The 27,847-nt window shown below is 61.3% G+C and overlaps 2 protein-coding genes across 4 annotated transcripts; one reads left to right on the plus strand and one right to left on the minus strand.

Moving 5' to 3' along the window:
- Nucleotides 1–285: 285 nt before the first annotated feature.
- Nucleotides 286–4,254, minus strand: COQ10A (coenzyme Q10A). The gene is made up of 5 exons (XM_054187223.1): nt 4,111–4,254; nt 2,156–2,299; nt 1,884–2,076; nt 1,692–1,793; nt 286–1,539 (listed from the first exon to the last, which is right to left on the minus strand). The coding sequence occupies exons 1-5, from the start codon at nt 4,188–4,190 to the stop codon at nt 1,372–1,374; spliced, it is 687 nt and encodes a 228-aa protein (XP_054043198.1). The 5' UTR covers nt 4,191–4,254; the 3' UTR covers nt 286–1,371.
- Nucleotides 4,255–5,318: 1,064 nt separating this feature from the next.
- ANKRD52 (ankyrin repeat domain 52) lies at nt 5,319–27,433 on the plus strand. 3 transcript variants are annotated; one of them, XM_054187191.1, is made up of 28 exons: nt 5,319–5,412; nt 8,792–8,875; nt 11,240–11,318; nt 12,559–12,629; nt 14,331–14,531; nt 14,673–14,760; nt 14,917–15,059; nt 15,227–15,439; nt 15,546–15,624; nt 16,224–16,338; nt 16,427–16,509; nt 16,599–16,716; nt 17,656–17,724; nt 18,055–18,195; nt 18,392–18,469; nt 18,809–18,920; nt 19,584–19,655; nt 20,108–20,309; nt 20,766–20,853; nt 20,990–21,107; nt 21,339–21,558; nt 22,181–22,268; nt 23,113–23,196; nt 23,362–23,507; nt 23,722–23,804; nt 24,295–24,377; nt 24,643–24,734; nt 25,430–27,432. In XM_054187191.1, the coding sequence occupies exons 1-28, from the start codon at nt 5,386–5,388 to the stop codon at nt 25,672–25,674; spliced, it is 3,222 nt and encodes a 1,073-aa protein (XP_054043166.1). In that variant the 5' UTR covers nt 5,319–5,385; the 3' UTR covers nt 25,675–27,432. The 3 variants fall into 3 exon arrangements, with proteins under 3 accessions (XP_054043166.1, XP_054043168.1, XP_054043167.1); XM_054187193.1 differs by lacking the exon at nt 23,113–23,196 and having other exon boundaries at nt 25,430–27,433; XM_054187192.1 differs by lacking the exon at nt 18,392–18,469 and having other exon boundaries at nt 25,430–27,433.
- The last annotated feature ends 414 nt before the right edge of the window (nt 27,434–27,847 follow it).

The raw sequence follows: 27,847 nt of genomic DNA on the forward strand, positions 1-27,847 counted from the left end.
GGGGGGGGGGGGGGTCAGGGGGTGGTGCCCCCACCCGAGGGCTGTCCCCAGCTCCTGTTTTGTCCCTGCTGGGGCCGGCACGGTGGCACTTGGTCCCCCGGGACCTCGGCAAATGGCAGCGCCGGGCTCGGTGGCATCCGCAGGTACCAGCTCGGTTGCGGGGTGTGTGTGTGTGTGTGTGTGTGTGTGTGTGTGTCAGCCCGTGGCGTGTTGTTGTTTCCCACCACCCCCAGCCCCAGCTTCCCCCCTCCCGTGGCCGCTGAATGAGGACCAGGAGGCTGCGAACCCTTGGAAAATGCTCTTTATTGGCCTGTAGAAGCCCTTCCTCGGGCAGCAAGGCCACGGTGCCCTCGGTGACCGGGATGGAACTGGGGGGGGGGGGGGGGGGGGGCTGAGCCTGGGGGGGGGCGCTGGCGGTCAGGGAACCCCCCCCCCACCACCCCACCCCCATCACAGATGGACGTTTTGGCTGAGTGGAGCTGGAGCCCCGCCACGTTCCCCCACCAAAGGTAAGGAACAGCGAGCTGGAACCGGAGGAACATGGCGGGGGGGGGGGGGGAGCGAGGGGGGCTGGGGGCAGAGGCCGGGGCCATCCTGGTCCCTGTGGCGCTGGCGCCTGGGCTGGTGGTGGGAGCTGGGGGTGGCAGTGGGGGGGGGCAGCGCAGGCCGCCCCGTTCCCCCTCCCTGTGCGTGTAACTTGTGCAAAGTGTGCGACGGCGGGGCTGCCGGGGGGAGCGGGGGCTGCCTGGGGAATGGGGGGCGGGGGGGGGGGGGGTTCCTCGGCTCCGGTGCCTGGCCACGGCCCCCACCGGGGTTTCCTCCCGCCCCGCTCCCCTTCCCTTTCGCTCCTGGGGAGCCGGGGGGCCCCGGCAGCTGGGCCCCTTCCTTCCCTGGGCACTCACTGCCTCTGCCCCCCCCCAGCCTTGTGCTCCCCAGCAGGATCCGGCTGGGCTCCCCCCACTAGTGACCCCCCCATACCTTCCTCCCGCTCTCCCGGAGCGACGTGGTGGGGCCAGGCACAGCCGGCACCGGAGCTGCCCCTGCCACGGGGACCCTCTGGCCTTGCCAAGGAGATAAAAGGAACAAAACGGGGCTGGGGGGGGGGGAAGAGCTCCCCAGAATAAAACAAAACTTAAAACCAAAATCAGCTACAAAACCAGGGAGTCCAGCGCTGGGACGCAGCTCCCGCAGTGGGGCCGGGGGCTCGTGGCAGCCCCCACGCTCGCAGGAGCGTCACCTCTGGCCCCCGGGGCCGGGAGGGAAGTCGAGGCGACGGCAGCAGAGATGCACTCAAATAAATATTTAGGTGGGTGGGCGCGGGCCGGGCGGCCCCCGGGGCCCTGGCACAGTCCGCGGTGGCCGGGGCCGTCCTCACGTCTGGTGGACCTCGTGGAACATGAGCTCCCGGGGGATGCGGGTCTCGGGCCCGAAGTTCTTGGCCGCCCGGCGCTCGAAGGCTGCCACCATCTGCTTGACCACCTCGTCAAAGAAGACGGTGGCCAGCTGGGAGTGGAGCAGGGAGCGAAACTCAAAGGAGATCTGGGGAGGAGAGTGGGGGTGGCGTGAGTCCCCGGCGGGGACGGCGGCGGGTGGGCAACTCTCTGCAGCAGGAATCGTCTCCCCCGGTTGCCCTGGGGAGGGGCGGGGCGGGGGGGATTCGTGCCCGGGAGCCACCCGGAGCAGGGTCTTACCGAGAAATCCACGGTGCTGGTGCGGGGGTAGCCAGGGATGCCGGGGCTGAAGCGCCAGTTCGTCTCCAGGTGGTTGAAGAGGCGCCCGTCCGTGCAGACGGCCTGGGGAGGGGGAGCAGCTGGTCAGGGGGGGGCCCAAGGAGCCGGCCAGGATGCTGTGGCCTCCCCCCGCCATGCCGGGGCCACGCTCACCTTGACGAGATGGGGGCGGACGAGGGTGACGATGGAAGTGTAGCGCTCCACCACGGGCGGGAAGCCCACCTCCAGCTGGGCCTTGACGTGCCCCGTCCGCTTGGAGACCACCACCGACTTCTTGCACCAGGGCACGAAGTTCTTGTAGTCCTCCACGTTGGAGACCACGTCGTACATCTCCTGCATGGAGTACCTGCGGGGCAGAGCGGCCGTGGCAGCCGGGGCCGTGGGGCTCTGCGCCGCCCGGCCGGCGGGGAACCCACCGCACCTACCCGATGATGCGCCGCTCCGAGTATTCCTTCCGCTTGTTGGTGAGGTTGAGGAAAGACCGGCTGGGCTGGGTCCGGGGCTCCCACTCGGCGCCACTCGCCGCCCGGCCGAGCCGGCTGAGCCGGAGGCCGCCCAGGGCCGTGTGCCTGCGGGAGACGGGCGGTAGCGGGGCCAGCCAGCGGAGCCGCTGGGCCAAGCGGGGCAGCCCAGCCGCGATGTTGGGCCCCTTCCAGACCTGCCCAGGTCCCTCCCGGGGTGGGGATTGTCCCTAGGGGGTGTGTGGCGGGGGGGAAATCAGGGACGAAGCAGGTGCCCGCGGCTGCCCCCAGCCACAGGGAAGTCCGAGCGCTGGTGCCAGGGCTGCTGTTGCACAAGAGGAGGAAGGCCGGGGAAGGGGAAACCTGACCTCAGGGACACCTAATCCGGACCGGCGGAGCAGGGACAACTGCCCGTTACCCCCCCGCCGCCCCTCCCCACCTCTACCCCAGCCCCACGCCGGGCTCCAGCGGCAGCACAGAGCCCTGCTCGGCCCAGACCTTCTCCCTCCTCCGCGTCCCACCCCGGCCCCGTCTCACCACTCAGGTGTGGGGCAGATGGTGCGGGGAGGGGACACAAGGATCGCCACCTCCTCGAGGAGAGGCCGAGCCCCGAGGGCACAGCTGGGTCCCGGGTGGCCAAGCCTGGGAGAAGGGTCCTCCCATCAGCTCCTTCGGCTTCGTTTCCACCCGCCCAAGCCCCGGCAGCTGGTCCCCACCAAATGCCGGGACGGCAATGGCTTGGGCGTCGCAGTGGGGGGCTGTAACCCAGAGCACCCCGGGGCCGGTGGGGCTGTGGGTCAGAGCTGGCGCCACCGGGCTCCCTCCCCAACAGCCGTGGCTGGCAGCCCTCGGTGCCCGCGGACAGGGCGGGTATTTTTAGCTGTGCCTCAGGCAGGTCACACCGGCTCTCCTCCAGGAGCGGTGGCCGAGGGGAGAAAGGTCCCGCTTCTCCCAGGAGCCGTGGAACGTTCCTGCGCCAAGAGGAGTCACCCGGGGAGCTTGGCAAGCCCCCGAGCTCCCAGAATAGCCGGGGCGACGTGGGGGGCCGGGCGGCGCGGCTGAGCCGTGCGAACCCGGGTTGTGGCCCTCGGCTGCGCAGTCCCCGGCAGCGCTGGGCCCCCACGGCCGCCCCCCGAGGCCATCGCCCCCCTCCTCGTTCACACCGCGGCCCTGCCTGGCAGCGCTCGGTGCCGTACGTTGCACCGTGACGGGGCCCAGCAGAGCTGGCTCAGAAACCGGCGCCACGGCACGACGCCGCAGCTGTTCCCGTGCCGCTGACCCAGCCGGTGGAGGGGCTAGCGGCCCGGGGCTCGTGAGAGTCTCTCCGTCCCTGAGTGAATGGTAGCAGCCCCGAGCTGGCAAGTGACAGCGGCGCTGGCAGCGCGGCCGGGTGCAGAGGTCAGTGCCGGCGGGGGACACGGCGGGGTGGCCTGAGGTCTCCCGGACTCTCTGCTCTCCCGAGGAAACCAGCCAGCTCCCGACCCGCCGATGTCACTGGCCCAAGGAGGTGTTGGCACCTGCCCGCTCCCGGGATACGGCCCCCCCGGGGGTGGCCCTCGCCCCTGCGCGGGGTCTGCCCCAAGGTCAGGCCCCAGCCGAGGCCCAGGGCTCCCTCTGAGTCCCCCCCTCCTGCCCGGGGGCCGTTGCCTGCGGCCCCTGGGCCAGCAGCGCCCCCGGGACCCCCGTTGCCGCCCCCGCCAGCGTCCCCTCGGTGTCCCCAAGGTCCCCCCGGCACCGCGGGGGGCCGGGACCGCAGGCCGCTCGCCCCGCGGGGTCCCCCCGTCCCCGACCGTCCCGCGAGGCTCGCCACGGCCCTGTCCCGCGGCGCTCGCCGGTGCCGCCAGCGCTCCGGGCCTCGGCCCCGCCCCGGCCCCGCCGCCCCCCGCCCGGTGCCGCCCCGGGGGGCCGCAGGCGCTCACCTGCCGGGCGGGGCCGCCGCGGCCCGCAGCCGCTGCCGGGCCCCGAGCTGGAGGGCGCTGCGGAGCCGCCGGGCCGCCATGACCGGGGCCGGGACGCGGCTCCGCTGCCCTCGCACCGGCGCCGCCGCCGCCGCCGTGACCTCTCACCCCGCCCGCGACGTCACCGCGTCGCCATAGAGCCCGCTGGCGTCACGGCCCCGGGGGGGCGGGGCGAGACAACGCCTCCCTCGCGGGGCACGACGGGAGCTGTAGTCCGGCGCCGCGCGGGGGATGACGGGAACTGTAGTCCCGCCGGGCCCGAGGCCTGCACTCGCCCCGGGACCCTCCGGGCCGTGACAGGGGCCCAACCGCGACCCCCGCCTCCCTCCGGGCCGGTACCGGGGCTCAGCCGGGACCCTGCGGGCCAGGCCCGGTACTCTCCACGTCCTCTCCATCCGGCGCCGGGATTTGGGTGCAGGGCCCAGTGGTGCCCAGGGGGCAGCCCAGCCCCGGTGGGGCTCACCAGCCCACGGCCCCGCCGCTCCCAGCAGCACCGGGGCAGGCAGCGGGCCTGTTCTCCCGGGCGGAGATATCCGCAGCTGCTCGTGGGCTCCATCACGTCACCTCAGGCCCCCGGTTCAGCGTCAGGCCCAAACCGCTTCGGCGGGTCTGTGATTTAACATTATTCCCAAGCAGGGAGGGCCGCAGCTGGGCAGGCAGCGCCTGGAGCCTGCCAGGGTGCAGCGGGGAGCGATGGGGGAGCGGGTGAAGCGGTGCCCGATCCTGCGTCCCTCGGGCAGGCGTGGAGGCGTCAGCGGGGACGCGGGCAGAGCTCTACCCCGGTACCAAGCCGCCCGGGTTGCATGGCGACGGCTGCGCACCTTCGATGCCCCAGTACCGGTGGCAGCCGCCCGGGAGGGGATGCGGTTCCAGACCCCACGGGCCAGGGCAGGGGTGGCTCCTGCCGGGCCCCCGAGCGGTGGCGGCGGGGTGGGATGCTCGCCTGCCCGGTGCGGGGGCCGCGGGCTGGGCTTGCGCTGGTGGAAGCCCACCGGGGTGTCCTGGCGGAGCAGGGGGAGGCCTGGGGATCCCCCGGGGGTCTCCGGAGAGCTCCCTCCCCCCAGCCGCGGCTCGGCGGTCCCGACGATGGCGGCCGGCGGCGGCGCTGCGGCCCGGCGGCGGCCGCTCCCCGGGCGGTGGGCGGGCCCAGCCGCTCCCCGCCCCGCCAGCCGCCTGAGCGGAGCCGCCGCGGCCGGAGCCCGATGCCGGGAGCTGGGCGCTGAGGGCGGCCCCGAGATGGGGATTCTCAGCATCACGGACCAGGTAACCGCCGCCCCCCGCCCCGCTCCGCCCCGCCGCCCCCCGCGCCGCGCCCGCCCGCGCCGCCACGCCAGACCGGGGATGCGCGGCCTAGTCCGCCCCGCCGCCGCCCGCCACCGGGCCCGGCCCGGCCGCCGCCCCAGGCCGGGGCCCCCCGCCCGCCGCCTCACGGGGCCTCCCGGCCCGCTCTCGCCCGCAGCTGGGGCCCGCCGGGCCTCCCCCGCCGCCCCGGCCCGCCGCCGGGATCGCCGCGCTCCGCTCCGCCCGCAGCCGCCGGGGCCCGGCGGGGGCGGGATCCCCGGCCCGGTAAGGGCAGGGCCCCGGGACGGGATCCCCCGCCGCCGCAGGGAGCGCAGACCCCCGGGGGGGGGAACCATCGGTCCCGGTAGCCCCGGGACGGGACCCCGGCCTACCCCGGGGCCGCTGCCGCCCGCTGCCGCCCCCGTCGTGTCCCCGGCGGGTTTTGGGGGCGCTCCTGGGCTACGGCGTTTCCCCAGCACGGTTTTGGGGACAATTCCGGGACGCACAGTGTCCCCCTCGGGTTTTGGGGACACTTCCGGGGTGCAGGGTGTCCCCAGCATGGTTTTGGGGACACTCCTGGGGTGCAGAGTCTCCGCCTTGGGTTTTGGGGAACACTCCTGGGTGGTGGGGTGTCCCCGCGGGGCTCTGGGGACGCTCCTGGGGCGTACAGTGTCCCCCTCGGGTTTTGGGGACGCTTCTGGGATGCAGGGTGGTCCCCAGTGCTGTTTTGGGGATGCCCTGGGGTGCAGGGTGTCCCCCTTGGGTTTTGGGGAACACTCTCCTGGTTGGTGGGGTGCCCTCGCTGGGCTTTGGGGACGCTCCTAGGGTGCACGGAGTCCCCCGTGGGTTTTGGGGACACCCCTGGGGTGCAGGATGTCCCCCTCGGGTTTTGGGGACACTCCTAGGGTGCAGGGTGTTCCCCTCAGGTTTTGGGGACAATTCTGGGGTGCGGAATGTCTCAAGCATGGTTTTGGGGACGCTCCCGGTGTGCACAGTGTCCCCCTCAGGTTTTGGGGATGCCCCTGGGGTGCAGGGTGTCCCCTTTGGGTTTTGGGGACACTCATGGGGTGCAGGGTGTCCCCAGCACAGTTTTGGGGACACTCCTGCGGTACAGAGTCTCCCCTCAGGTTTTGTGGACAATTCCGGGGTGTGGAATGTCTCCAGCATGGTTTTGGGGACGCTCCCGGTGTGCACAGTGTCCCCCTCACGTTTTGGGGATGCCCCTGGGGTGCAGGGTGTCCCCTTGGGGTTTTGGGGACACTCCTGAGGTGCAGGGTGTCCCCTTCGGGTTTTGGGGACACTCCTGGGGTGCAGTGTCGGCAGTATGGTTTTGGGGACACTCCTGGGGTGCAGAGTCTCCCCCTCGGGTTTTGGGGACACTCGTGGGGTGCAGGATGTCCCCAGCATGGTTTTGGGGACAGTTCCAGGCTGCAGGGTGTCCCCAGCACGATTTTGGGGACACTCCTGGGGTGCAGGGTGTCTCCCCACCGGGTTCCAAGGCAGCCCCCACCCTGGTGTCACCAGCTCCTGGCCCGGCCCATCCCATCCCAGGGTCTCGCTTGGGACCCCCCCTCCATCCCCTCGCAGCCCCCTCACCTTCTCCCGGCTTGTGGCCGCTGCCCCTACCCTGTCACCGGAGCAGTGGCCCCCGCTTGGACATCCACTCTCCCTCGCGCGTTTTACATAAACCGCCTTAATCCACCTCGATTCGGGGGCTGCTGGCCCCTCGAAACCAAATATTTACGCCTGTGTCCCTGTCCTGTGTGTCCCCCCCCCCCGCCCATTCCTGCGGTATGGTTAATACAGCGAGCGTTTGGAGCCTGGCAGGGTGGATGAAGGAGGGGAGGGGTGAGGACGAGGGATTGATCTGGGTTTTAAATAGAACTTTTTTTTTTTTTTTTTTTTGGTAACCAAAACATTGAGCTTTCCCTGTGAATGGTGGGTGGGTGTGTCAGACCCAGCACTGCTGCAAACCGCGCGCCACTGAAGACTGCTCAGGGCATAATTATCGTCTGCGATTTTTTTTTTTTTTTTTTTTTTTTTTTTCCTAAAGCCTTTTTTTTATTTTTTTTTTAATGTCTTAACGAGTGATGCTGAGTCTGCTGCATTCCAGGGGAATGACTCACGCGTTCCCTCTGACCCGGGATGTGTTCCCCCCTGTCTTTAACTGCTCTTACTTTGACGGTGGGGTGAGCAGATGAGCGGGAGGTCGGTGGGGCAGCGGGGAGGAGAAGGGATTGCCTTGAAAACGAAGCGCTGTTGTTCCTCCGAGACCTTGAGATAAGTGGTGCTCGCCGGTTGTGGCTGTTGGACCCAGCTGTTGGGGCGTACCGGGGCTGCTGGGGGTCACAGCACCCTGGGCTTAACGTGCGAAAAGCAGCAGCGTCTCGTCTGGCCGGAGCAGGGGAGCGTTGGATTTGGCAGGATTGTGGGGTACCGAGTGCTGAATGGACCCAGAGCAGCCTCAGCCCCCGCTTCCGAGGAACCCTCAGCAGGAAAATGGCGTTTTCAGGCCTGAGAAATGGGGCGCAGAGTTTTCGGCCGATGCCCGGAGGTTGGGCAGCACCTCACCACCGACCGGCCTCGCTGCACCGACGGCTCGGGCAGCTCCAGTCCTGCAGCCCAGGGCACCGGCTGGCTCGGTGGCCTGGGCTCCGCTCCTGGCTTTCACCCAGGTCCGCTCCGTAACGTCTCTGAGATGTGGGCAGCAGGATACAGGAGGAGCTCCGGGCTGGGCTTTGCCGGGCTCTTTGTGCCATCGGAGCCAGCGTGGCATCGTAGGTGTTACTCAAAAGACAGGAGAGCAGCAGTAAATTCACAGCCTTCTGCAGGAGAGCATGAGGCATCACCTAGTTGTGACAGGAAACCCGATTCACTGTCTGCAAAGATCTGTCTCGTACCTGGAGATTTCAGCCAGCTCAGAGGGAGGATTTTCTGGCCGTTGTGGCTAAAGCTTTAGGTAGCGGGAGCCGGACCTGCCTCCCTGTGGCCGGGTGCTGCGTGTGGCCAGCTAAGCCGTGCCACGGGCACACTGCTGGAGGCTCCGCAGGTGGGCTGCCGGGGCTGTGATCAGTGCTGCTCCTTAGACTCGGGAAGCGGGCAGGCTTTTCCAATGATTCCTTGGTCCGTTCGCCAACAAACAACTGAGAAAAGTACCTTTTCTGGCTTAAAAATTGGTCTCTGGTGCTGGTGGGCCACGGACGTGAGGAAGCTGCCGGGGGGCTTGTTCGTGGAGCGAGGTCCTGGCTGAATCGGGCTGGTGCAGTGTCTCTGAGACGTGCCGTGATGGTGCTGGTTCTCCTCCCTGTCGTGTCCTCCACGTGGTGCCACCTTCACGACTTGCTTCTCTTTTCCTTTGTAGCCTCCTCTGGTCCAAGCCATCTTCAACCGCGATATAGAGGAGGTGCGGTCGTTGCTGAATCAGAAGGAGAACATTAATGTACTGGTGAGTCCTGCCCGGCCGTGCTCGCTCCCCTTCCCTCACCCAGCTCTCCCCATTCCCTTCCCTGCAGAGAGGAGGGCAGAGGCTCAGCTGGGTGAGATGTCCCCCCGTCAAGGGCGGGGGGGACTCTTTTTGGCAAGGATGGTCAGAGCTGGCATTTTGAAACGAAAGATTTCTGGATTCTGCTCCTGGCTTGGCCACTGTTTGCTCTGCAGCTTTGTCCGGTTGCCTCGACTTTGCCATCTGTAAAATGGGGCACGTGGAAGACCAGGACTCCTGCTCCTCCCCAGGAGACAGCGTGAGCCTCCTAAAGCTCTCGGCCGCGCGGAGCATCTCTGAGAGGCTGTGGGGTGTCGGGGAGGAATTTTCACGGAGGCTCGGCTTAAACTGCCTTGCCAGTTTACGTTTTTCTGCTTTGGGATGGTGACCCAACATAGTTTGGCGTGAACGCAGCGGGTCTGCCTTGAGGTGAGGTTGTTCCCCTCAGGGGAAGGAGGATTTGAGCTGCTCGGCAAAGCCCAGCTCATCTCACCAGTGTCAGGAGGGGTTTCCGCTGCGCTTGTCCCTAAGCCTGATGGCGGAGGGTGGTTTTGACAGGGAGGCCGGGAGAGGCGGCCACCGTTCGGATACATCCCCCCGGGTCCCACGAGCGGCCGGGCTGGCTCCTGTGGGAGCAGCTCTCGGTAGCGCCAGTCTGGTGGTGACGAGCGTGGTCTGTCCTCACGTGGAACGTGGGGACCGGACTCCGGCGAGGGAAGGGGTGAAACCTGCCTGTGAGCGTTCCCGTCTGACCTGTCAGCGTGCCTTCCCTTGATCTGGTTTACGAGCTTCCCCGCTAACAAACCAGCGGCAGATGTGCAGATAAGGAACGCAGCCTGACATGATGGCACAGTTGGACTGGTGCCGGGTCAGCAATTCCTGCGCTCTCAGCCCAAAAGCCGGGCGAAATTGTGAGCTCTGGGCAAGAGCAGCCCGTTCTGGTTCACCGTCTCCTCTGAGCCGTGGCATTAAACCGGGGCTCTGGGCCGTGCCGCTCCCAGCTGTGCTGCCGGCGGCTGCCGGATTTTTGGCACGTTCCTATTTGTTTCGCCGAGCCCTTCATCAGGGCGTTCGCCCGACCCAGCCTGCGGAGCCGGGGCCGGTGCACACCCAAGGCTCGTGGTGTTAAACCCCCGAGGTCAAGGGCGGACGCTGGCCGGCATCCCGGGAAGGTGAGGGCGGCCCACGCTGGTGCCCGTGTGCCAGCGGGACTAACGATTCGATTGTATCTTTGCTTATTACACAGAGATAGCATGGGTTGTGGGTCGTTTGTTTTTTTTTCCACGACTGCTTTGGTTGGGGAGCCGGCAGCTCTTCGTCCTCTCTTGTCCGGAGAGAGGATTGGGATTGTTTCGCTGAGCTCTCGCGCAGCTGCTGAAGGAATAAAACCACAATTGTTAACACTTAATTTCCTTTTTGTGTGCAGGTTTGGAAATGTTGTTGCTTGTTCAGTGACCTGACAGCTGGGTTTCACTTTCACATCCTCCTGCCTGGTTGTGCAAGCACAAGTTGTGACCAAAAAAAAAAAAATAATGAAACCACCACCATTTTCCAAACAGTTTTTAACCCAATGAAAAGCAATTACGTTTTGGTGGTTTTTTTTCCTGCTCCCCCCAAGCACAAAATATGGGGCTTGAAACTCTTCTGTCTCTTTCCGTGTTTGCTTCTTGGCTTTAGTACATGGCACGTTCCCCAAGGGAAGCCTGAACCAAACGCCCGGAGGCAGAGGTTACCCAGGGCCCGGCCCTGACTAAACAGAAGTGAACGGTATTTTTTCTTTGGCTCATCCAATCTAAGATCAGAGAGGGGCTTCTGCACCTTCCTGCCCTTCGGCAGCTGGCAGGTCTGGGTCGGGTGTTGGAGCTGTCTGTAATTCTGTGGGTTTTATTGTTGGCCGAGAGGATAAAAGCGTGCGGAATGGGACAGCCTGTGCACTGGCGGAGCGCGGCCAGGCTTTCATCTGGGATCGCAGAGTGCTTTGCAGGCGTTCATTAAGTCCGACAGCGCCGGAGCCGGGTCGGGTCGGTCTCCGGGGAGTCGGAGGGGGGATGAAACGAGCGACCAGAGCCCTCACAGCATCCCCGTCTTGTCCTGGGCTTATGGCCAAGGTACCCTCTGCTCCGGCCACCCCAGCACCTGGGGAGCTCCGGAAGGGCAGCGCACCCCCGGAACGCTGCAGGAGGGTGCTGAGTTTAAGCGGTTTTCTCCCTGTCTCCCATCCCGAGATGCTGCACGTGCTTACGGGAGGTGTTGGGGCAAGCTGGAATGGAGGCATCTCCCTGCCCTCGAAGCTCACAGACGGTTTTTGTTTCTTACATCCCTGCTCAGGACCAAGAAAGACGAACGCCGCTGCATGCTGCTGCCTACATAGGAGATGTTGCAATCCTCGAGCTCCTAATACTGTCAGGTAAGGGCCAAGGCTCAGGGCACTCGGCTCGAGAGCTGGCACTGCCTTTAAGGCGCTTTTCTGATCTCCTCTGGCCTTAGGGGTGCAGAGCAATAGTTTTTGGTCGCCTTCCAAGGAACCGTGTGCTCATGCTTAAGCCAGTGGGGTTGCAGCCAAGGGGGAGATTAGGAAACGTTGCCATAATCCTAAGAGGTTTGTTCAGACAGAGAAGCGCCTTGGAACTGAAATAGCAGAGGTGGAAACCAAGCCAGGAGGGGGATGTGTGCAAGGTGTTCGGCGTTAGAAGGAGGTACGAGGGGTCGCCTTGAACGCCAGACGCTCAGGGGAGCAGAGTTTCACTTGCTCGTGGAGAGGGGTCGGCTGAGAAACGGGGGATTTTGCTCGCTTTTGGCTTGTGTTACTTGGCGTAAAGCTGCCCTTCGGTTCCCTCCAGAGACCCTCAGCCCCGTGCCTGGGTCCTGCGCCCGTGCGGTGCAGACGGGGGAGTCTCCTCGTCTGCCATTCGCCAGCGCACACCTCGGGGCACCGTGGGCTGCGCAGCTGCTTGCCGCTGGTGTGGAGGAACCCCAAGGCCGGCCTGATCCTATGTGACCCGACAAGGAGAGACTTGGAGAAATCCTTTGCTGAGGGCTTGTTAAACAGGATCGGGGATGTTCGGCCCCGTCTGCAGAGCGTGGGGTGCCCTTATGTGCCCTGTGTTGAATTTTTTCGTGCCTGCATGTTGAGTTCTCAGCAGCAAAGAAGGGCAGGGGCTTCAGGGGTCGTGGGACCTGAGTGCCTAGCACAAATCTGGAGCTGGGGTGGCAGTAATCTCTCACCTTTCCTTCCTGATACGGAGGCGCAGCCCACAGCGACCGCAGCTCCCAGGAAATGCTCTGGTTTTCTGTCTCAAGTGGCCTTGTTTTAAAGCAAGGAGCACAACTGCTCGCTGGGTCTCGGATGTGTTTTTTTGGCTCAGTGGGGAAGCTGTCCCTCAGGGAAATGTTGTCTCTTCAGCATGTGCCCTGCCATCTCCCTTGCAGCGCACCAGCACGGTCTCCCCGGGGGTGTAGCTCGTTCCTCTCGCAGTTCACAGGGTCTGTCCCACCTACGGCTCGGTGCAAGGTCCCCTCTCGCAGCAGAACTGGCACTTTTGCCCGGTGGGCGCCTCAGAGGCAGCTGCAGACCTGTCCTGGGACGCTGGAAACGGGGCAGCCGGTCACTTGTCTGCCCCCTGATCCCTCCTTTTGTTCCTCCTCAGGTGCTAACGTTAACGCGAAGGACACTGTTTGGCTCACCCCGTTACACCGCGCTGCGGCTTCTCGTAACGAGGTAGGTTCCCTCTGGCTCTGCCTGCTCCGTGCAGGGGGGCGCTGCTGGGAGGAGGGGGCCGTGCTTCTCCTTCTCTTTTCCATCTCGCCTGCTTTTGGCTGGGATGGGTGGTCTCGTTCGAGTGGAGAGGGGACGAAGGCATAATTCAGAGGCTGAAAATGGGAGCTGGAAAAAAAATCTCCTCGGTTCCCTTGCCTCCATCCTTCAGGAATTAGCATGTGTGTTTTCCCCACAACATCCTCCTCCCTGCCTTTCCCTCCTTCCCCGGGGCTTTGTCTAATCCAGCTTTACATTTCTTTGAGGGATGATGGGACTCTCACCCTTTCTCTCGGGAGCTGATTCCAACGGATCTTGTTGGAAAGATTTCCTGACGTTTAGCTTTTGTGGGCTTAACTTCATCCCACTTAACTTTGTCCTGTTTTGAGTTGCCGGAGAGCAAGAAACTCTGCGGTCGTGTTGGTTGGAGCCAGGGGATCCGAAGCCCTGACTGACATCCAGGGCGAGTTACCACACATCAGCTGGTTGCACGAACTGTCTTAATCGGCAGCAGACGCGGGATGAAACACATTAGCGCAAACCTCTACTGAAGGCGTTTGCTGCGAACGTGTGTGGACAGTTACTGTGAGCCGCTAAAATGTGGGAGCTCGGCAAGCCGAGACTGTTTTCCTGTCAGGTCTGAAGTGCTGCTTGTCTGTGAATTTGAGCACGCTCGGTTTCCTTCTCTGCCTCGGCTCAGATATGCTGGGGAGTCACCTCCCTCGCTCCCTTCTTCCCCGGGATGCTTGGCACAGGGCTCCGGCAGTGCCAGCTCCTGAGAGCAGCCTTCCCGAAATGCCTCTGTGCTTCGCCACTTCTCCTGCCTGGAGCCTGCTCCCTAGGATTCCTGGGTTTACGGACTGCCCGGCCGTTTCACGTGCTTCTCCCAGCCGGGAGTTGTATCGGTTAGCCCCGGGAGAAAGGAACAGAGCGTGAGCCGTGGGGCTGGGATCGTTGGAAGCGCTGCTGCGGCGCTGCGTGGAAGCGGGCAGCCTGCAAACCCTAGCAAGGAAAACGTGGGGTTGCGGCAAACAGCCGCTACCAGCAGCAAGGGGGAAATAATTACCAAATATAGGTCAGTGGGTCACATTTGTCATCCCCCAGGCGCTTTGCACCTCATGAGTCACGGGCGAATGCTCACTTACAGGGAAATCGCGTGGCTCGGAGGTATTTCTCCCGTGCCGGTACCCCCGGGGAGCCGTTTCACAGCTGCACTCGGGTGGGATGAGCCCGGCTCGTTCGGGTCCCACACACCAAACTCCAGCCTGGAAGGAGCCGGAGCCGCCCAGCTGAAAGCTGGAGGATTTGTGTAGGGAAGATTCCTTTTCCCTGCTCGGTCTTGGAGCCTCTCTCACGCTGTCTTTACCTCTCTCGCCCTCTCTCTGTGATAACATCCTGAAACACAGCCATAGTGGAGGCTTCAAAATGGTGTGGGGGACACGAATGCAAACAAGTCCTTTCCTTTGGCGGGGTGGGGAGAAGCCGGACCTGAGTGTGCGGTGCAGTTTCAGCTCAGCCCCCTCTGGCTCTCGGGGTGGATCTGGGCGGCCCTGTGCGTGCTGAAAGCATGAGGTGGACCGAGCCGCAGCTTCCCCCACCCGGCTGGAGGGCTCTGGGGGCTCCAGCGGGTTGGGTTCGAGCTCTGCTTTCCTCTGCTCCCGCCAGAAGGCACTTCACCTCCTCCTGAAGCACTCGGCAGACGTCAATGCCCGCGACAAGTATTGGCAAACGCCTCTGCACGTCGCCGCTGCCAACCGGGCCACCAAGTGCGTGGAGGCCATCATCCCCCTGCTGAGCACTGTCAATGTCGCGGACCGCACGGGCCGCACGGCGCTGCACCACGCCGTGCACAGCGGCCACCTCGAGGTAGGACAGGCGGGTTGGGCCACAGGGCACCCCACACGTGTCCCCCTTCCTGGGTCTGGGCTTCGCAGGTGGCGAAGGCACCTCTGTCTGCGCAAGCGGGGAGGAATTCAGCCTTGCCTCTCGCCGCTTCTCCCCGTCTAGATGGTGAACCTGCTGTTGAACAAAGGGGCCAGCCTGAGTACTTGCGACAAGAAGGACCGCCAGCCCATCCACTGGGCAGCTTTCCTAGGTAGGTTTTCCCCCCGGATGTCGGTCCGGTTTCTTCTCCCGTGTTGCTTGCTGGCTATGGGTTCACCATTCAGGGTGGTGGGGCTCCCCAAAGGCCACTGTTCCCAGGTCTCCGTTTTCTGGGGTCCCCTGGCTCTTACTGCTGTCTCCCGGACAGGGCATTTGGAGGTTCTGAAGCTGCTGGTGGCCCGAGGAGCCGATGTGATGTGTAAGGACAAGAAGGGCTACACCCTGCTGCACACCGCGGCGGCCAGCGGCCAGATCGAAGTCGTGCGTCACCTGCTGAGGCTGGGAGTCGAGGTAAGACGCCCACGGCTACGAGGAGGGTGGGCTTGGGTGCAGGCTAGTTTGGAGCCAGGAGCAGGAGAGGGTGCTGGGTGGCAGCAGGAGCCCTGGCTGGTTCTCAGCTGCCTTTTTTTTTTGTGTTTCTGAATCCCCAAATCCTCCGGGGTGTATTGCTCCCACAGATCGATGAACCAAATTCCTTCGGTAACACTGCACTTCACATTGCCTGTTACATGGGCCAAGATGCCGTGGCCAACGAGCTGGTCAATTACGGCGCCAACGTCAATCAGCCTAACGAGAAGGGCTTCACCCCTCTGCACTTTGCTGCCGTCTCTACCAATGGGGCCCTGTGTCTAGAGCTCCTCGTCAACAATGGGGCCGATGTCAACTTTCAGGTCTGGCACCGAGGGGATGGGGGGAGCGGGGACCCGCGGCCCAGTGGGAGAGCTCGGGGAAGGGTGGTGGGAAGCCTGATGCGACGTGGTTTTCTGCTCTCTGCAGAGTAAGGAAGGGAAGAGCCCTTTGCACATGGCTGCCATTCACGGACGGTTCACGCGTTCGCAGATCCTCATTCAGAATGGTGAGTGGCTTCTTCCTCCGGCCCTGGGCTACCCCGGCCTTTTCTTGTGGCTTCTCAGCACCTGCCTCCAGGACCCCCCTGAGTGTTTGCTCGGAGCGTTTAGGAGCTCTACAATTATCACTCAGATTCACTTCTGTGCTCTTGGGGCTGTTGCCGGTGGCCCTGTGCTGCTCGGGGGTGGCAGGGAACGTGCGTGCCCTTAAGGGCAGCGAAGTGTAAACCAGGGGACTGAAATTCCAGCTGGGTCAGAGCTGCAGCAGCCAAAGAGCATTCCCACCGCCACGTCCAGCCTGAAAGACAATATTCTTGTAAGAGGGCTGCAGGCTTGGCAGACACCCCAGGGGTTCAGCTGGAGACCTCCGGGGCTGAATGCATCCCCTCCAGGGGCAAGGGGAGAGATCTAATGCCCTGGGTTTGCAGGATACAAGCAAGCACTCAGCTCAGAGAGCAGCTTGCAGTTCTCCTGCTGCATGATGCTGAAAGGACTGGAGTTATTAGCTGTGTCCCTGAGACAGGGACGCGGCCGTCGGAACAGCCTGGGCTGCTCAGGACTAGAACGCAGAGACTCACTGGCAAAACACTTGGTTTTTCCTTTCCAGGCAGCGAGATTGACTGTGCTGACAAATACGGCAATACCCCCCTCCATGTTGCTGCTAGATATGGCCACGAGCTGCTAATTAGTACTTTGATGACGAATGGTGCTGACACTGCAAGGTAGGGAAAGGCTTTTCCTCCCTTCCCCTGCCCTGGGCTGGAGGATGCAGAAATGCTCCATCCTGACTCCCTTCTCGTCTCCCGGCAGGCGTGGGATCCACGACATGTTCCCTCTGCACTTAGCTGTTCTCTTTGGATTTTCAGACTGTTGCCGTAAGCTACTTTCCTCAGGTGAGTGGCTCGGCCGCCCCTCGTGCAGTGGGGGCACTCAGGGGACCCTCCAGCTTCCCCCTGACCCCCTGTCCCTCCTGTCCCCCCAGGTCAGTTGTACAGTATCGTCTCCTCGCTGAGCAATGAGCACGTGCTGTCTGCAGGCTTCGATATCAACACGCCTGACAACCTCGGGAGGACTTGCCTCCACGCTGCTGCTTCTGGAGGGTGAGCTGTTGCACGGGGCGCCGGTCCCACGCTGCCGCCAGGGAGGTCGCAGCCTGCCCCCCAGCCCAAACCTCGGCTCCAGCATGGGCAGCCCAGCGCAGTGCTTTGGTCAGGGCTGGGAGTCGGACCCCTGGGTGCCGTTCCCGGCTATGGGGGAGAGCGGAAACCTGTGTTTCAAGCAGGAATGAAAATGGAAACCTTTTGGCCCTGTTCTGCCCCTGACTCTGTGACTCAACCTGGGTCGCTCCCCTCCGTGGCTGTTTACCCTTCTTTAAAATGGGGCTAAGATGCTTCCTTGGCTGGGAGTTTGTAAAGGGCTTCACAAGCTGATGCCTAAAAAGCAGCAGGGATTTAGCTGGCTGCATAAATGCCTCGTATTGTTTGCCAGGGAGTTTGATTTCACGCGGTGCGTTGAGGGGGAATGCGGCTGCAGCGATACGGCAGAGGCGTGGAGTCCCATGGAGGACCTCGTCTCCGTTACGTCTGTGCGATGCTTGAGAGCCGTCCCCGGAGCCGTCCCTCGGCATCGCAGCTCTCTTACCCTGCCTGAGCGGCGGGACCAGAGCACTGACGCAGAAGCCAGAAAACCTACATCTTTTTTGTAGCATAAAAATCCAGTGCGTCAGCTGCACTAATGCCATGGCTAATGTCTCTTGATAATTGCCTGCTTGTTTGAGAGCTCCGCGCAGTGCGGGATAGCGCCGGTAAGGCAGGAAGCATGAAGGGTTGTTTCACTGGAGAGCAGGGAAGAGCTTTGTGTACGCAGCATCCAGCCATGGCTGCGGCTCTTGCGCTGCCCAAAGATGAGAAGCCGAATTGAGCTTCGGCACGTCCGTGCGGGTGAGGAGCGGGGGTGTCTTGTCTGCAACAAGAAGGAGATCGCGTTCCTGCTGCGGTTCCTTCCGATCGGTGTCTAACTCATCTCCCTACCTCCCGTAGGAACGTTGAATGTCTTAATTTGCTGTTGAGCAGCGGTGCTGACTTGAGGAGGAGAGATAAATTTGGAAGGTAAGCGTGCTGTGGGTCTTGCAAGGGAGCGAGGGTGATTCCTCCAGTCCTAAAACAGCTGGAGCGCACCGAGCCTGGGTTTGGGTTGGGACATTCCTAAGAGCTTTGCTGCATTCGGTGTCTAAATCTGCTTCCTTCACCCCCTCTCACCCCAAGAGGTCCAGCTCTGGCTCTTCAGAAGGAGCTGCTGACCCAAACCTTTGAGCTCCCTCCTTCAGCAGCTGGGGGGGTGGCTGCCTCCCTGGGTCCTGCCTTGGTGCCAGGCGAGTTTCTCCATCTGTGTGACCGGCAGCGCTGCTAAACCCCCTTCTCCTTTCCCCCCCTCCCCAGAACTCCACTGCACTACGCGGCTGCCAACGGCAGCTATCAGTGTACGGTGACGCTGGTCACGGCAGGAGCCAGTATTAACGAGGCTGACTGTAAAGGCTGTACCGCCTTACACTATGCTGCTGCTTCGGATACGTACAGGAGGTGAGTGTCTTGGGGCGCCCGCTCCTCGCTGCTGGGGGCTGGAGACGATGGCGCACGGCTGGGCGGCCATGCTCTGCTGTTCCCTGGCCACCTCCCTGCTGCTGGCGCTCGGTGGTTTGCGCAGAGGGGAGCGCTTGGAGGAGTGTGGGTAGGAGGGGGACGGTCAGCGAACTGATGCAGGTCTCTGACCTTTCAGAGCAGAGACTCATTCAGGAAACAGCCATGACACTGATGAGGAGCCACTGAAGGAGTCCAGGCTGAAGGAGGCATTCTTGTGAGTCCGCGCCGCAGCTCCATCTGGCAGTTGTTTGTTGTTTACCCCTTTCCCAGACCCCTGCATGCAGCCGCTAGAAATGCCTTGCTTCTGCTTAACGCTGAACTGAGCAGTGATGCCTTGGAGGAAACATCTGCTGATTTGATCCTGGAGGCAAACCTGGCCATCGCTTCTGGGTCCCCGCTTCCCGTGCGCTTTGCATGTGCTCCGTGTCTTGAGGGGATCAGTACAGCATCCGCTCTGGGATCAAAGCTGGGGGGGGGACGGGACGGGCCCGCAAAGCTCTGCCTCTCCAACCTCCCCTTTTTCTTCGTCTCCCCATTCTCTTGCTCGTCGCAGTTGTTTAGAGTTCTTGCTGGATAATGGTGCTGACCCATCCCTCCGGGACAAGCAGGGATATACTGCTGTCCACTATGCAGCTGCGTACGGCAACAGGCAGAACCTCGAACTGGTGAGTGAGCCCGAGAAAACCCTCTGTGCTGCCAGGAGAAGGGGGGGAAGCCCCCCCTAAGGAACACGTCAAGCCCTACGGTGTGGCTAAAGGACTCTGCCTGTTGTAGGCACGACGGTGTTAGGGCTTGTCCAGGAGGAAGGGAGATGTGCTGATTAAAAAGCACGGGGACTTTTGGGGAGCCATTGTGCTGGGAACATCATGGCGGGAAAGACCTGGGCCTGAGCGAGATGCCTGAGAGAAAGGAGCTTTGTTACCTGGCACAGGGGGACGTATGGATGTCTTGCTTAAATCCCTGGCAAATAGAGCAAGGCTGGGCTTTTAAAAGAAAGCCTGGAGACCCGTGCCAAGGAAGAACTCTTGCAGTACAGAAAATGCCTTGTAACTCTGAAGTGCCCGCGTTGTTACGGGGTAAGCTCGCGGCCGTGTGGGCGTAGGAAATCATATGAGTAGTGGGGAGGCTTCGGGATAGCAGGGACTTGACCTGACTGACTGTGTAGGGCCCAAAACCAGGTTAAGGAAGGTCCCGTCCTGAAATTCAGATTGCTCTGAAGCAGATGAGCAGCTTTTCGAACGCCTCTGCAGCCTGCTGCTGGACAGGGTGTCTGTCAAAGCCTCCGAGAGTCCGGGATCAGTTATGGTGTTGTGTTGTTGTCGTTGCAGCTCCTGGAAATGTCTTTTAACTGCCTGGAGGACGTGGAAAGCACCATTCCAGTCAGCCCTTTGCACTTAGCTGTAAGTATGGCTGGCCCAACCCCGGGGTTGCGGAGGGCACTTGGCTGCCTGTGGGGTTCACGCTGAGCCCTGGAGAGGTGCCCGCTCCCAGGCAGCGCGGGCTGGGTCCCCGCAGCCATCGGTGAGGAGTGGGGCAATGGAGGGAAGGTGCCGCTGGCTGGGGAACAGCTTTCCCTATAGGCCGTTGGTCAAAGTCCCTTCGATTTGTGTGTTAAACTCCTTGCCCTCTGCAGGGCTTTCTGGTTGCTGCTGTTTGGAGCCACCTCCTTTGTCTGAGTGTGGGCGGGAGTGGGCAAGGGCTTTGTGTGGGACCCAAGTGCAAACGAGAGGCAATGGCTGGGCAGGAGCTCACCTGGCTGGAGGGAGCCAGGGCGCAGGAATTGTCCCAAGGTGAGGATTTCTGGATTCAGCCTCTCCAGGCACCGCTTTATCGTGGTCTGCTTTGTCCTCAGGCCTATAATGGTCACTGTGAAGCCCTAAAGACACTTGCCGAAACCCTCGTGAACCTCGACGTGCGGGACCACAAGGGGCGGACGGCGCTGTACCTCGCCACGGAGAGAGGCTCCACGGAGTGCGTGGAGGTGCTCACCAGCCACGGTGCGTCCGCCCTGGTGAAGGAGAGGAAGAGGAAGTGGACCCCTCTCCATGCTGCAGGTGACAGAGGGCAGATGGGGCAGGGGACGGTTGGGGGCAGCAAGGGAGTGTGTCCAGAGCCCTTCCAGCCATCGGTGCCACCGCTGCCGAGGATGCCCGTTCACCCGGCTGCTGTCTGGGGAGAGGGAAGGTGCCGTGGTTCAGGATGATGCTTAGAGGCAGGATGGGGCCAGCGCAGCCTGCTGTGATGTGCCAGCAGAAGCCAAGGGTCCAAGTGGCTCAGCAGCGGGTGGGAGAGACAACACCAGCAGCTTCTGCACACACACGTGTCTTCAGCTCAGCCCGTGCACGTGCTAATCAATCCTGTAGCCTGGCAACCACCTAACGAATTTGCTCAGCCACGTGTGCCTGACTGCTGGGCACGAGCCCCTTCCTTTGGTTTGCGGCGGTGGCTGGAAGGAGGGGACCCGTCTGAACGCGTGTGTGATTCCTCCTTTCCTCCTGCATTGTCTCCAGCTGCCAACGGGAACACCGATTCCCTGCACCTCCTGATAGACAGCGGGGAGCGGGCAGACATCACCGACGTCATGGACATCCACGGCCAGTGAGTTTATCGGGATGTTTCTCTTGGGTTCTGTGTGGCGCGGGGTCAGGCCCTTGCGGGGTGGCTGGGACAGGGGAGAGGGGACAATGCTTGAACGTGGCTGATTTCCAAGCCCTGCTGCCTCTCCCCCCTGCAGAACCCCACTGATGCTGGCGATCATGAATGGCCACGTTGACTGTGTCCACCTCCTGCTGGAGAAGGGATCCACAGCCGACGCAGCGGACAAGAGGGGAAGGACCGCCCTGCACCGAGGGGTGAGTACATCCCTGGGGCCGGGACGAGCTTCTGCTCGTCGTCCTGCACAGAGGCTGCTTGGAGAACAAGCTGGTGGTTTCTTTTCGTTGCAAGAGTCCTCAGTGAAAGAGCCCATTTTCCCTTCCTGAGGTGCAGCGTTTGAGAAGGATGCTGTGGAAGAAGGGGGTAGTTCTGTTGTTAAACGTTTGAAGGGTGAGATCTGACCTCCTGGTCCTCTTTCCTGGGCACAGGCTGTGACGGGCTGTGAGGACTGCCTGGCTGCCCTGCTGGACCACGATGCCTTCGTTCTGTGTCGGGATTTCAAAGGCCGGACCCCGATCCACTTTGCGTCGGCGTGCGGGCACTTAGAAATCCTGAGGACCCTGCTGCAGGCAGCCCTCTCTACTGACCCTCTGGACTCTGTGGTGGACTACAGCGGTTACTCACCGATGCACTGGGCTTCATACAGTGGTAAGGACCTGGGCTGGGCCCCCACCCACCGCTGCTCCGGCTATCGATGGGGAGGAGGGAGCCAGGGAGGGCCAGGTTATCCCTTTGCTTTGGGAGCTGTCAGCCCAGTGGTGGAAAGGATGGCACGAATCTGGGAGGGAGGCAGGCAGGGAGTTTTTCTCCCCCTGCCAAGCTCCTTAAAAAAAGGAATGAAATATTGAAAACAGCTATTATAGAACAGCTGAGCCTGCTTCCTCCAGGACTGCTGGATTGATAGGATTACTTGGCCGTCACCCTGGCTGCAGGGAATGGTGGGACTGATACGGCAACAGGAAGGGGAGTCTCAGCGTTTCAAAGGGAAGCTAGCAACATGGCTGTGAAGTCCTTCAGGAGGTGGTGTGGAATTAGAAACCTCCTGAAGTGCAGCAGCTTTGCTGCCGGAGAGGAAACAAAACAGCTGCCTCTGCTGGGAATGGGTTTGTTTGGGCGCTTTGGTGCCACTGGTCCGGGGCAGCCTCTGGGACGTCTGGGTCCCCTTTGGATGTGGGGAGAACCAGAGGGGACATCTGTCCCTTCTTGCTCTATTACAGGTGAGGAACCGCAGGCTGGGTACTGATGTATTTCTGTCCCTCTCTCCTCACAGGACATGAAGATTGTCTTGAATTGTTACTTGAACACAATCCGTTTGCGTACCTAGAAGGAAACCCCTTTACTCCATTGCACTGTGCAGTGTAAGTGGCGCCCGGGACCTGCCCTGGGTTCTTCCCAGCCAGGTGATGTGGGAGAGGGGGTTCGTGGTCCGAGCGGAGAAGCTCCAAACCCTGCCTTTCTTGCCAAGGGCTCTTTCCTGGGCAGCAGCAGCTCCTGGGGGTGGTACCACCTGCCCATCTCAGCTCCCCCTGTGGCAGGGGGGCAGCTGCTGGGCGGCTGGAGGTCCCCGGGGAGCTGTAAAGCAACTGCCTCGTTGGCTGCACGCAGCACAGCCAGGGCTGTCATGTACAGGCTGTCGTGCCAGCAGGCTTTCGGCTCGATGGAGCTAATGGAGCTGCCAAGGGCTGATGGTTCAGCCTTTGCTGCCCTTCTTGGATGGCTCGTCTCCGCTCTTTGGTTGTGGAGCGTCTCAGGAAGTCTGCGGGCTTCCCACGAGGCTCTGGAGATGGGCTCTAGTGGGAGAAGGGTTCCACGTTGTCCTGTGCCGCCTTCCTCCGAGGTGTCTGGGGTGGTGTGAGTCCTGCAGAGGGGTTGGGGGCTGACGGTGATTCCTTGGTTTGCAGCCGGCAGAGGAAGGAATGTGCTGCCCTGGGCAGCTGTGGAGGGATGAGGAGGGTGGAGGCATGGCCACGTTGTGCCTGGCGTGGGACCCGTAGCAGCAGAGGGCCAGGCAAGGCTGTTGTCTGGCGTGGTACTGCATTTCCTTGAGTAATACCAAGAAGGGTGAAGGGGTGTTTTACCCTGAACAACTCCAGACCAGCTACTCTTTGCATCCAAGCCCCGGGAATGTGCTGCTCGCTCCCACTGCAGACGTGCTAATGCTGCTTAGTCTTGTTCTAACTTTCCTTCTTGTCCCTACCGCAGAATTAACAACCAGGACGGCACTGCTGAAATGCTGGTGGAAGCATTAGGTGCCAAGATTGTTAATAGCAGAGATGCCAAAGGAAGGTGAGCGCAGGCTCGTCCCCGGTGCTGCTGGGTGGTGGCTGTGACTCCTGCAGTGATTTCCACGTGACTTCCCGTGGCACAAAGGGACTGTGGCGTCCCCACATGTGTTTGTAGGCTGGGGTGGGTGCTGTGCCCTCCTTTTTACCCGCTCTCTCCTCTTCCCAGGACACCCCTTCACGCTGCTGCCTTTGCAGACAACATCCATGGTTTACAGCTGCTTCTGCGCCACCAAGCCGAGGTGGACACGACTGACAAGCTGGGGAGGACTCCTCTCATGATGGCTTCTGAGAACGGGCACACCGCAGCAGTCGGTACGTGGCTGGCAGCCACTTTCCCCAGCGCAGGCTGTGAAGCCTCCCTGTGCCTCCTCCGTCACCGCGTCCCGCAGGAGCTGGGCTGTCCCTCTCCTCCTGGGCACGCTGGGGCAGCTGCCCCACTCCTGCCCCCTCAGCACATGGCCACTGCCCCACATTGCTGGGTTCTGTGCCGCTGCTTCTCAACAGCAGCTGTCTTTCCTCGTTTCAGAGTTCCTGCTGTACCAAGCAAAAGCAAATATAACTGTGCTGGATGTCAACAAGAACACAGCTCTTCACCTGGCCTGCAGCAAGGTAGGGAGCCGGCCGCTCGCAGCCGTGATTGCGGTCACCGTCACCTTCAGCCTTGCCACCGTAATGAGAAGGGTTGTCTGCCTGCTCCTGCCCTGCCGGAGCGGAGGCGAGGGCCCTGGGCTTGCTCTGCCTGCATGCTGACCTGTCTTGACCTGCACATTTGCTCCTGATTCAGTTTTGAGCTGTTTAGGTTGTAGCACAGCCCCCTCTGTATTTTTCCGGGGGGTCCCCTCTGAGCTCATGGTGATTCCGGAGCAGGAGGTTTGCGATCAGTGTGTCCACGCAAAGAAGGAGACGCTGCAGGGGAGATGGAAGGGACAGCAGCTCGCCTTCTCAGGCCCTGCCAAAGTGGTGAACTGTTGCAGGCGGTCGGTTTTAGGGAATGTTTCTGTATCCCGGGGAATCACGTTCCGCTCAGACAGCACCAGGTCCCCTCCGCTGCCCCTGCCGTCCTGCTCCGGCACTAAAAACAGTCCGATCTCCTTTCCAGGGCCATGAAAAGTGTGCCTTGTTGATCCTGGGGGAAACCCAAGACCTTGGCCTTATCAATGCAAGTAACAGTGCTCTGCAAATGTGAGTATTTGGACAGCTGGCACCGGGGCGGGGGGGACGGGGGGGTGAAAGCAGGGCTTTGCTGGGTGGGGGTGATGCTTCAGGGGTGGCAGGAGCTCTGCCCCAGCTCGGTGCGCGAGCGGGTGAGCTCAGGAGCCGTCAGGCCCTGGGTTTCTGCCCTTGGGAGCTGCTCGTGGGTCCCCTTGTTGTAACACGGGGTGTTGAGGCAGGAGGCTCCGCTGCCGGGTTGACGCCGCCTTTTCCTCTCCCATCCCCTCCACCCCAGGCCGCTCCACATCGCAGCTCGGAACGGGCTGGCCTCCGTCGTCCAGGCCCTGCTCAGCAGAGGTGCCACCGTGCTGGCTGTGGATGAAGAAGGTGCGTCTTCCTCGCGGGTACCCGGGGGAAGAGGGTTCAGTGTGATGTCCCCAGGGGTCGGGGGGCTGCCTGGGGAAGCGCTCAGCCGGGATCAGAGGGATTTTTCCATCCATTCCGCGGTTGAGCGGCACGTTCTCAGCTCGTGGCATTGCGGCAACAGCCGGGGTGAGGACGTCAGCGCCCTGCGATCCCCTGTAAAAGCATTTCCAGGTCTCACAGGTGTTTGGAATATGTCTTTTACCCCCACCATGCGTCTCCTGCTGGCTGTCTGGCTCTGCTGCCAGGCACAAAACCAGCCCAGCAATAAGCTGTTGACTCGCTCGCAAGTTGGCAGAAACTGTGTTTTGTTTTTTTTTTGTTTGGTTTTTTTTGTGGCCAGAAGCTTTTTCTCCCAGCAGAGATCTTGCGCTGCTGGAACACCTTGAAGTTGTGAAAAATACCATCGCGTCTGCCGCGCTGCCAGGGCTTCTGAGGCCTTTTTATTCCTCTCCTTGCTGAGCCTGGCATGCTTCAAAGCGGCGGCTGCGGCGATTGCAGGCATTGCCGGCGCCCAGAAGCGGGGTCTTTCGAGATAAAGACAAATAGATGCCCGTGTCCCTCAACGCGGGGGGGAAAACTGTCCCCGTCGAAGCGTTTTCCCCCGGGGAAAGCGCCTGTTCAGGGCGGTTCTTCACTCCCCCCTGGTTTTGTTCTAGGTCATACCCCAGCCTTGGCATGCGCCCCCAACAAGGACGTTGCCGACTGCCTGGCACTTATCCTCTCCACCATGAAGCCTTTCCCACCTAAAGACGCCATCAGCTCTTTCAGCTTCAACCTCCTCAAGAACTGCGGCATCGCAGCCAAAACGGCCGCCTGCGGGGCCCTGCCCAACGGCGGCGCCTGCCCCTACAGCAAGGACCGGCACAACGCCATCGGCTTGGACGGCTGTTACTCGGAGTAGCTTAAACTATGGGTGACCTAATATCTTATTATATTTATTTAGAAATTCTATAAATATAGGGCACTTTAAAGGAGAACAAGACTGGGCAGGCCTTCTAGAGTGGCCGGGTAGGCCGAGAGTTCAGCGCTTCCTCTTTCTGGCTGGGCCAAAGCTGTTAATTGGCTTAACGAGCAGCTGTTCCCATCCCCTGACCCCTTCTCCATCCTCTCCCGCTTGGGACATGCTCGCACCCCTCCGGCGGCCGGGCAGGGGGATGGATGCTGCGGGCTTCGGCCTTCTCCCGGCGGAGCCACCATGGCTGCCCCGCAGACGGGGAGGGGGGGGGGGGTCTGTCTGTCTGTCCGTCTCCCGGCTTTTGGGGGGTGGGTTGAGATCGGTTGAGACGTTTCCCAGTGCCTGGGACACCCCCGAGCGCCTGGCCGGGACGGGGAAGCCTGAACTCTTGGTGGGATTTGGGGGTTGGGGGGGTCTTGGGGAAATGGCTGGTCTGGCAAGCGCCGGGGTGGGTGTTAGCTCCCGCCAAGTGCCACTGTAACTGCTCCTCTCTCGCAGTCACTTCTTTTCCTCACGCTTCGATTCCAATACAAACACTTGAATCAAGATCTACTGTACCTGGGACACTAAAAGAATCCTTTTGGCAGCTGTCATTTATATGCAAAAACGGGTGCTGCTGCCCATCCCCGCGGCCGGCCGGCCGCGGACGCGCTGCTGGAGCCTCCCTCCCCACACCAGGCACTTTAGGGATTCTGTTGGATGGTTGGGTTTTGGTTTTTTGGGGTTTTGGGTTTTGGTTTTTTTTTGGTTTGGTTTGTTTTCTTGGCAAAATGTTGGATTCTTTTTTTTTTTTTTTTTTTGGAATTGTCATTCTCTGTTTCGCGTGGCCGTTTCCGCGCGAGAGTCAGTGTTGCTTCTTTTTTTTTTAAAAAAAAAAGTTATTTATAAAGAAACGAGCATTTACCTTTAAAAAAAAAAACAACAAAAATCATAAAAAAATGTTCTGAAAGTTTTAGCCTTTTAATAAGGAAAAAAAATAATGCACTTCAAAGTCCTTATTCACAACCCTGAGTAAGTCTGTGTTTATTTTCCTAACGCAGCATCTTGGCAGGTTCATTAGCGTGTGTGTATGTGGGGTCATCAGGGGTTTTTTTCTGTTTGTTTTTGGGTTTTTTTTTTTTCTTTTTTAAATTTTAGAAATCATATTTATAATGCAGGTTTGAAGCAGTCGAGAATGTTGCACTGTTTGGTTTTGGGGTTTTGTTTTTTTTTTTTTCCCATTGGTGTTTGGGGGTTTGTTTGTTTGTTTGTTTGTTTTTTCCTTCTGAATTACTGTAATGGTATCACGTGCAAAAAACCAATACTCTTTCTCCATATCGCGAGTCTGTTCCAAGCCAAAGACTGGGATGCAGAGAAGGAGAAGGGGCCGACAGGGCAACAGGCATTTTGGGAACCGTCTTTCCCCCCCACTGACTCCTTCCCCTCCGCAGCCCAACGCGGGGCCGGGGCTCCTGGGGGTGTCCCATGGGATCCCCCAGGGACGGGAGCTGGGAGAAGGGGGTCCCTCCCTCCCACCGAGCCCTTGGGGGTCGCTCGCCGCCTTTTTGCCAGCGAGACGGGGACGGGACGGCGCCAGCCTCGCGCTGTGGCTCTTCTGCCCGGCGTTTCAGAGAGAAAAAGCATTTCTGTAACCAAAATAAGGTATTACGTCTTTTTTTTTTTTTTTTTTTTTAGATTTGTCTTTTTTTTTTAGATTTGTCTTTTTTTTTTAGATTTGTCTTTTTTTTTTTAGATTTGTCTTTTTTTTTTTTTTTTGTCTTTTTTTTTTTTTTTTTTAAATTAAGTAGTTTCTAAATGAAGGTGGCTCCTGTTTTGGGTGGCGTTTGTTGGGTTTAGGTTGTGCTGTCGGAGCCGGCCGCTCCAGGGAGGCTCCCGGCGGGGGCTGGTGGCTGCCCGCGGGGAAGGTCCCCTCGCACTGTTTCTTTCTTTTACCAAAGCCAAACTCTTAGAACCAAATATGAAGTTTTCAGTCTTGGCCTTTGGGTGATAAGCACATTTTCTTCACGTTTCACATTAGGGAGTTTTTCCCCGGAAGGGGAAGCGGGGTCGGGGCCCTCCCGTTGCTCGCCGGCGGAGCTCGCTCTCCCCGTCCCCTTTCCAAACCGCACTTGGTTTAGCA

Source organism: Rissa tridactyla (assembly GCF_028500815.1).
Source record: "Rissa tridactyla isolate bRisTri1 chromosome 24 unlocalized genomic scaffold, bRisTri1.patW.cur.20221130 SUPER_24_unloc_1, whole genome shotgun sequence".
Taxonomy (NCBI): Eukaryota; Metazoa; Chordata; class Aves; order Charadriiformes; family Laridae; genus Rissa; species Rissa tridactyla.

Excerpts from the sequence above, each read along its gene's own strand:
- COQ10A (XM_054187223.1), bottom strand. The coding sequence starts at position 4,190 with ATGGCGGCCCGGCGGCTCCGCAGCGCCCTCCAGCTCGGGGCCCGGCAG. Across the intron at positions 1,794-1,883 it reads TCCGCCCCCATCTCGTCAAG|GCCGTCTGCACGGACGGGCG; the intron begins GTGAGCGTGGCC and ends CCCCCTCCCCAG. Across the intron at positions 1,540-1,691 it reads CCAGCACCGTGGATTTCTCG|ATCTCCTTTGAGTTTCGCTC; the intron begins GTAAGACCCTGC and ends TCTCCTCCCCAG.
- ANKRD52 (XM_054187191.1), top strand. The coding sequence starts at position 5,386 with ATGGGGATTCTCAGCATCACGGACCAG. Across the intron at positions 11,319-12,558 it reads CGAGCTCCTAATACTGTCAG|GTGCTAACGTTAACGCGAAG; the intron begins GTAAGGGCCAAG and ends GTTCCTCCTCAG. Across the intron at positions 14,761-14,916 it reads CCACTGGGCAGCTTTCCTAG|GGCATTTGGAGGTTCTGAAG; the intron begins GTAGGTTTTCCC and ends TCTCCCGGACAG.